Raw genomic sequence first — 8,282 nt, forward strand, 5'->3', positions numbered from 1 at the left:
GTGCTCTCCCGGGAGCCACTCCCATGGGCGCCTCTCCAGCCCCTGGCCTGGAAGCACCAGGAACCCTGGGGATGGGGCAGACACTCACAGCCCGGGGTCTGGAGCCGGTGTGGGAGCTCATCTGGGCCCATGACCTCTCCAGACATTTGGCGAAATCAAGGCCCTTAGACCAGGGACACACCCGAGCCCAGGCCCTCCCAGAGGTCCTAGGCCGCAACCCTTTGTGCCCTTGGGCCCTGGAAGGGGTCTGGAAAAGGTTTGGGGTGGAAAATGGCAAAGAGCAGCTTGACAAGGTGAGGATGAGGCAGGGCAGACACAGGCCAGTGGGGCGTGCCATGTGCCAGAGCTGGAGAGGACCAGGAGCCAGTGGCCCGGCAGGCAAAGCACGGCTGGCGTGGGCCAGAGCGCCCATCACTGACCCGTGAGAACTCGTCTGCCCCTGCCAGCTCTGGCACTGCCCCCTCCCAGCCACCCCGCCCTAGCACCCTGGGGGGCACCCCGCCCCACCGTGGCCTGGTCCGGCCCCTCCCGCCCTTTGCTCCAGTTCCCGGGCTTGGCACCTATAGTGGGGGTGCCGCCCGCCTGCCAGGCTCCGGGGCCGGGCCCACGGGAGGGTGGGGCGGCTGGGAAGCTGGCACGCTGCCCCGGGGGAGCCTCTCTCGGCAGGCGCCCGGGTGCGGCGGGGGGAGGGGGAACAAAGGGCTCATTCTCCCCGTGCGCAGCCGGTGGCATCGCCGGGGCGTTGGCGGAAGCCCCCGGGGCCCGGGAGGGGGCAGGCCCAGGCGCGGCCGCCGAATCACGGGCTCCTGTTTCCCGCAGGGTGCTGGAGGAGGAAACCGGCGGAGCAGCTTCCCCACTCTCAGTTGCGCGTCTGGCGATGGCGATCAGAGGTCCTGCTGCGCACTCCGCCGCGCTCTACCTCCATTAGCCGCGCTGCGCGGTACTGCGCCCTCGCCGGTGCCTCACTCCTGGGTCCCAGGATCGGCACCCCCATCCAGGCACGACCCCCTCCCCCGGCCCCTCGGCCTTTCCCCCCACTCGGCCATCTCCGACCCGGGGCGCGTGTTCCCCCCGGCCCGGCGCCTTCTCTCCCTCCGGGGGCACCCGCTCCCTAGCCCCGGCCCGGCCCTCCCCGCGGCGCAGCACGGAGTCTCGGCGTCCCATGGCGCAACCCACGGCCTCGGCCCAGAAGCTGGTGCGGCCGATCCGCGCGGTGTGCCGCATCCTGCAGATCCCGGAGTCCGACCCCTCCAACCTGCGGCCCTAGAGCGCCCCCGCCGCCCCGGGGAAAGGAGAGCGCGAGCGCGCTGAGCAGAGCGAGAGAACGTATCCTCGCCCGCCGGCCGGGAGGCCCCGGAACTGGCCCATGGGGAGCAGGCGCCCGGTGCCGGCCACGACGACCGCCACCGCCTGCGCCGCGACCGGCCGGTGAAGCCCAGGTAAGCACCAGGAGCGCGCCGTCTGGGGACACTCGTGTCGGGGGATTTCTGAGCCGAGCCTGCGGTGCCCGTACGGAGTGAGTTCCCCGTGCCCCTCTGGGCTGGGCCACCCATTCTGACACCTGAAAGTTAGAACCCCCGACGCGGCCAGACCACGGCGGAGCCGTGGCTCCAGAAAACCTGGGCGCCCTCTGCCACTGCGCCGTCACCTCTTGCCTGGGGCTTCGTCGCGCTGGCCGAGGGGACCGCGCCAAGAGAGCGCTGCCGCTCTAGTGCCACCTGTCATCCTGGTCCCTTGTACGCACGTTCAATTTTCCCTCCCTTGCGTCTCTCTGGGGCCCAGCCCGCTTTCCCCGCCTCCTTCCCTCTCCCCTCCCCGCCAAGCTGAAGTTTCCAGCGGCGGTGGCGGCTGCCCTGTCACTGCTGGCGGGGCTAAGGCAACTTGACCCATCCAGCTGAGGCTTCTTAATCCCCCTCCCCTGTGCCGGCGCGTTCTTCCCGCTGGGGGCCAGGGCGGGGTTCCTAGCCTCCTGCAGTTGTCCTGGGACTCTGCTTGAGAAGCCGAGAAACTGCAGGGCTCTGGGAAGAGGCTGACTCAGGGCCGCGCAGGTGTAGAGAGAGACACAGCCAGCGGCCCTGGCTGGCAGCTTTCCCCAGTGACTCCAGCCTGCCAGGCCTGCACTTCCCACGGCAACAAACCTGGCTGGGACTGTAGGCTAGGGTTGGGCTAGCAGCACCCCCAAAACCACTGATTGCAGGATGAGAAGAATCCTCTGAGACGACTCAACCCTCAAGGGCACACTGAGGCCCAGAGGAGTGACATGACTTGCCCGGGGCCACGCAGCATAGGACAGAGTCAGGCTCAGGATCCAGCCTTTTTCCTCGTTCAGGGCCTTCCACTTTCTGTCCTGCCTCATGGGTCGTGAGCAGATTCCTAGCTCCGTGAGGCCAGGACATGCCCTACTAGCGATGGCAGCCTCTGCTGAGGTGCACTGGCCTAGGTGGAATTTGGGGAAGGGATGATATCCCCATACTGGAGGAGCAAGATGCGTCTGGCTGCATGTGGAGAGGCAGCACGGTGCCCAGTTGTGGGCTGGCACTTGCCTTACTAGTTTGAGCTGCCTCGGTGCTGCCAGGGCAGTGTCCACTCTGTGCCAGGCAGTAAGGTGCTTGGGGAATGTGCCCCAGAAGCTCATGCTTTGATGGTTATGCTCCAGGGACCCCCCCTCTGGGAGAGCCCCATGAGGGCAGGAGAGTGATGGAGAGTACGCCCAGCTTCCTGAAGGGCACCTGGGAGAAGACGGCCGCAGAGAACGGCATCGTCAGACAGGAGCCCGGCAGCCCGCCTCGAGATGGCCTGCACCGTGGGCCGCTGTGCCTGGGAGAGCCTGCTCCCTTTTGGGGGGGCTTCCCAAGCACCCCAGACTCCTGGCTTCCCCTGGCTTCCCCCAGGGCCCCAAGGACACGCTCCCGCTCGTGGAGGGCGAGGGCCCCCAGAATGGGGAGAGGAAGGTCAACTGGCTGGGCAGCAAAGAGGGACTGCGCTGGAAGGAGGCCATGCTTACCCATCCGCTGGCATTCTGTGGGCCAGCGTGCCCACCTCGCTGTGGCCCCCTGATGCCTGAGCATGGTGGTGGCCATCTCAAGAGTGACCCTGTGGCCTTCCGGCCCTGGAGCTGCCCTTTCCTTCTGGAGACCAAGATCCTGGAGCGAGCTCCCTTCTGGGTGCCCACCTGCTTGCCACCCTACCTAGTGTCTGGCCTGCCCCCAGAGCGTCCACGTGACTGGCCCCTGGCCCCACACCCCTGGGTACACTCCGGGGGCCAGCCCAAAGTGCCCTCTGCCTTCAGCTTAGGCAGCAAGGTGAGTGCAGGGGCAGAGAGGGTACCTGTGGCTCTGGCCTTGCAAAGTGGCTTGGTGGTCCCCAAGCTGTTCTTCCACTGTGATGAAAAGAGAAGGCAGCACCGAGGTAGAGGGGTCTATCAGCTTGGAGCTGTCCCGGGCCCCACAGTCAACCCCAAGCAAGCCCTCCCCTAAGCAGTTCCATCTCTCTAGGCCTCCCCTGCCCTCAGGTCATTGCAGCCACTGACTCACCCATTGTCTGCCTAGGATAAGGTCCTGGGAACTGTGGCCTTGGAATGTGTGGCTTGTCCTGGGAGGAGATGGGCGGGCAGAGAAGGCCCCTCTATCTGAGAATGGGATGTGCAGGGGACCCCATGGCCCATGTCTGGGGCACCTCCCCCATAGATGACTCCCACTCCCAGGGATGAGATTTTAAAACACTTAAAACTCAGTATGGCATAGGACGCCAAACGGCCCAAACAGACCCTGGATGCCCTTTGGCTGTGCCAGGACCCTTTAGTTCTTAGACTTCCTTGTGAGGAAGTCTGAGAAATCCTGGGGGAGGAGGTGGGGGTTGCCAGGACAGTGTCGGAGGCACTCCAGAGACCTAGGGCAGTGCATTTATTAATCAGAATTTGAGGGCTTCAGTATTCTCCCCTTCCTTCTTACTTGCCAGTTCTGCCCATACATTTAGGCACGGGGAGCCCAAGTCAGCCCAGGCGTAACACTTTCTCCCCTCTTTAGGGCTTTTACCACAAGGATCCGAGCATTCTCAGGTTGGCAAAAGAGCCCTTGGCAGCTGCGGAACCTGGGTTGTTGGGTTTAAACCCTGGGGGGCACCTGCAGAGAGCCGGCAAGGCCGAACGTCCTTCACTGCACCAGAGGGATGGAGAGATGGGAGCTGGCCGTCAGCAGAATCCTTGCCCACTCTTCCTGGGGCAGCCAGACACTGTGCCCCGGACCCCCTGGCCCGCTTATCACCCAGGCCTCGTTCATACTCTTGGCAACGTCTGGGCTGGACCAAGCGGTGGGAGCCTTGGGTACCAGCTGGGGCCACCAGCCACACCAAGGTGCCCCTCTCCCGAGCCACCTATCACCCAGCGGGGCTGCTGCTCATCCTATCCACCCACTAAAGATGGGGGTCTTGGCCCTTGTGGGAAGTGCCAGGAGGGCCTGGAGGGGGGTGCCAGTGGAGCCAGCGAACCCAGTGAGGAAGTGAACAAGGCCTCTGGCCCCAGGGCCTGCCCCCCCAGCCACCACACCAAACTGAAGAAGACATGGCTCACACGGCACTCAGAGCAGTTTGAATGTCCACGCGGCTGCCCTGAGGCCGAGGAGAGGCCGGTTGCTCAGCTCCGGGCCCTCAAAAGGGCAGGCAGCCCGGAGATCCAAGGAGCAGTGGGCAGCCCAGCCCCCAAGCGGCCACCGGACCCTTTCCCAGGCACTGCAGAACAGGGGGCTGGGGGTTGGCAGGAGGTGCGGGACACATCAATAGGGAACAAGGAGGCGGACTCGGGACAGCATGATGACCAGAGAGGTAAGGGGGCCGGGAGGGGCTGCAGGCCCTGCATGGGAGGGGGCAGCCGGGGCTGGGGCTTCGCATGGGGCGGGGTCCGTAGGCTTTATGAATGGACCACAGCCAGTGGTTAGCCTCCCACCTGGATCGCCCGCTTTATGAATGGACCACAGCCAGTGGTTAGCCTCCCACCTGGATCGCAATGGCTCTCTGGGAGTTCTTCAGCGTCTCTAGGCCAGAGCCTTCTAGCAAGTAGCTTCTATCTTTGTCTCCTCCCAAGCCCTGGTGTGTTGGTAGCAGTATAATGACATGGTTCAGAGCACAGCTCTGGAGCCAGAGCACCTCGTCCCTGACTTTGCTGATTGGTAGCTGTGTGGCCTAGGATGAGCAACTTCACCTCTCTGGGCCTCAGTTACTTCATCTATAAAATAGGGATGAAGATGGCACCTACCTCAGGAAGACTGCTGTAAAAGTTAAATGCTAGAATAATTCATAGCAAGGGCTTGGAAGAATTCCTGGCACCCAGTGAACACTCAGTAAATGTTCACTGCGATGACTGCTTGTGCCACAAATCCCTGTTTGGGGAATTGCTTCTCCTGAAGGATCCCTTGTCCTGTCCCAGGAACTGCTGCTCTCTTGGCCAGAGGGAACTGGATACTCAGTTTGGACTCTGCCAGTGTTAGGGCTCTGGGCGCACCCTGGAGTCGTCTGCTACACTGTGCCCTCCACGGAAGGCCTGGCACTGCCGGCCTCAGCCTCAGTTCTTCGGGATCACTTCAGTTTTTCAGCTTCCTGGACAGCTGGGTGTGGATCAGGACTCTCCATGGCCTTGCTCAAATGCCCCTGCACCTGGCATGGGCCTGTGTGTGCCCTCCCAGGCCTCTGCCCTGGCTGGGTAGTTGGCCCCTTCGCCTTCTTGGGTTACTGCACCTGTGGCCTGTGTCGAAACTCTCCGGCCTTCTCACCTTCCGGCGCCCTCCGTCCACTTTGGGATTATCTCCTCATGTCACACAGCCAGCGGTATCACTAAGCCTTCAGTGGAGCTATCCAAAGTCTACACTGACTGGATCCTGCACATGTGTCAGGATGATCGCCCCAGCTGCCCAAAGCCTTGGGCTCAACACACAGACAACCTCTTCCCTCGGCTGCCGGTCCGTGTCAGGGCATCCTCAGACTCCCTGCTCAGCCTGGCGTGCGAGCCTTCCAGCTGCCTGGTCCACTCTTGCTGGTTCTGAATTAAGCTTCAGAGGCCTCGGGCAAGGAACTGGGCTGGGTCTGAGTGTGGACGGGGTGGGCGCTAAGGCTGGGATGGGGTTCTCAGCAGCCCAGGAAGCCCAGACTCCTGACCTCCACATTGTCTCCTCAGGACCCCGAGATGGCCAGGCCAGTCTCCAGGACCCAGGACTTCAGGACATACCATGCCTGGCTCTCCCTGCAAAACTGGCTCAATGCCAAAGTTGTGTCCAGGCAGCTGGAGAGGGAGGAGGGTCGGCCGGCCACTTTCAGCAAGTGCGGAGGTGAGCCGTTGCCCCTGGATGCCTCCAGTACCCTCCCGCCAGGGGTCCCTCCTCATCTCCCCTTGCCCTCTCTCCAGATCACCTTTGGGAGGGGAACCACAGCAGGAGGAAGACACAGCCGCCAACTCCAGCTCTGAGGAAGGCCCAGGGTCCGGCCCTGATGGTGGGCTCAGCACAGGCCTCGCCAAGCATCTGCTCAGTGGTCTGGGGGACCGACTGTGCCGCCTGCTGCGGAGGGAGCGGGAAGCCCTGGCCTGGGCCCAGCGGGAAGGTGAACAGGACCTCCTGGGTCTGCATGGGGTCTCTGTAGGGGGAGCCCCAGGTGTCCCTCCCCTGACCCCACCCACACTGTCGGCTCCTAGACCTAAGGCAACCTTGGAAGAGCTCCTGGCCTGGGTGGGGACATCAGGAAGGTGTCAAACTGGGTACAGCCCAGTTCTCTGGGAGTTTTTGGGCTTGCTGGGAAAACAAGAATGAGTGCCAAGTATCGGCAAGGCACTGGGAGGTGGGGGAGCTCCTGAGGGGTTGGGGGTCAGGCGAAGCTCCTGGGCCTGGAGGGCTGGCAGGACCTGGGCTAAGGTCCCTCTGGCTGCAGGCGCTCCCTCTGGTCGCCTTTCCGCAGCAGAGGGAGTTCCTCGTAAGCACACAGCCCTGGGCTGCCGGTCAGTTTTTGGGTGGACCCCCCGGGGCTCCCTCTTGCCTCAGACAGGCCAGGCCCCTTGGTGCATCTTCAGCCAGCTCCCTGCTCCCTGTCAGCTCCTGCCACTCCCAGCCTGGGTTCCCAGCACACACGCCACCCATCCTTCCTTTCCCGGCTCCCTGGAGCTTGTCATCCCCTCAGGCCTTGGCACTGGCTGTCCCTGTGTCTGGAATGCCCTGCTCCTCCCTTTCTACCTGGTGAATGAAAACTTACTCATCCTCTGGGGCCCTCTTGGGAAGCTCGCCTGCATTCCCATCCTCACCCTTCCCTGGCATTTTCCTCCAGCACCCGCCTCATAGTGCCACAGTCATTGCCATATTTATGGGTCCATCTCCCTACCCAGAATGTGTGCACCGTGAGGCAGGGCCAAGTCCTGACCACCTCTGAATCCCCTGCACCCAAAGGCAAGGCGTTTGTTGAACTGTACTCAGTGGCACCTTTTCCACCTACCAACAATGGCTTAGTCTGATACTCGGCTCTTAGAAAACCCCACTCCTGGCTGGGTGCAGTGGCTCATGCCTGTAATCCCAGCACTTTGGGAGGCCAAGGTGGGAGGATCACTTGAGCCCAGGAGATGGAGACTGCTGTGAGCTGTAATCACACCACTGCATTCCAGCCTAGGTGACAGAGTGAGACCCTATCTCAAAACAACGACAACAAAGTCTCCTGGAGGAAATGGCACCTGAGCATGGTTACCATTTCTGGTAGCACATACGGCTTGGAGGGAAGGAGGTGGAGGAAAGAGTGCGCTAGAAGCGGTGTGGATTAGTAATGCAGGGCCAGTGGGGAAGTCCCTGGGGCAGGGCTGGGTGTGGGGCAGGAATGGTGGAGCTGAGGCCTCCACTATCCCTGGAGAGCTTTGCTGGACAGGATGGTTTCTGCAGCAAGCTCTTGACAGGGCTGAGGAGTAAGCAGTGGGTAGCTGTCGAGGGGCTTGTCTCCCTTCCCTGGGGGGCCCTCCATGGAAGCTGCTCCCTGCTTCTCCTGCCCCTGCCTGGATCCTTGCCACATGAAGCCTTCCACTGGGGCCTGTTGCCTTCACCCTCTGACCCTGTTCTCTCCGTGGTCAGCAGGCCAAGGGCCAGCCGTGACAGAGGACAACCCAGGCATTCCACGCTGCTGCAGCCGTTGCCACCACGGACTCTTCAACACCCACTGGCGATGTCCCCGTTGCAGCCACCGGCTGTGTGTGGCCTGCGGTCGTGTGGCAGGCGCTGGGCGGGCCAGGGAGAAAGCAGGTAGGGAGAGGGGCTGGGGTGGGAGGGCGG

The 8,282-nt window shown here is 62.9% G+C and overlaps 1 protein-coding gene across 1 annotated transcript in view; it reads left to right on the plus strand.

The window, feature by feature from the left end:
- The first annotated feature begins 667 nt into the window (after positions 1-667).
- HR (HR lysine demethylase and nuclear receptor corepressor) overlaps positions 668-8,282 on the plus strand; it is a 16,686-nt gene continuing 9,071 nt past the window's right edge. Inside the window, 7 exon segments of the mRNA XM_017861103.1 lie at positions 668-1,439; positions 2,657-2,872; positions 2,875-3,302; positions 4,026-4,818; positions 6,164-6,314; positions 6,392-6,585; positions 8,088-8,252. Of these exon segments, the coding sequence (XP_017716592.1) occupies positions 2,698-2,872; positions 2,875-3,302; positions 4,026-4,818; positions 6,164-6,314; positions 6,392-6,585; positions 8,088-8,252 (1,906 nt within the window). The 5' untranslated portion in view covers positions 668-1,439; positions 2,657-2,697.

This window comes from Rhinopithecus bieti, unplaced genomic scaffold, assembly GCF_001698545.2.
Source record: "Rhinopithecus bieti isolate Rb0 unplaced genomic scaffold, ASM169854v2 scaffold_59220, whole genome shotgun sequence".
Taxonomy (NCBI): domain Eukaryota; kingdom Metazoa; phylum Chordata; class Mammalia; order Primates; family Cercopithecidae; genus Rhinopithecus; species Rhinopithecus bieti.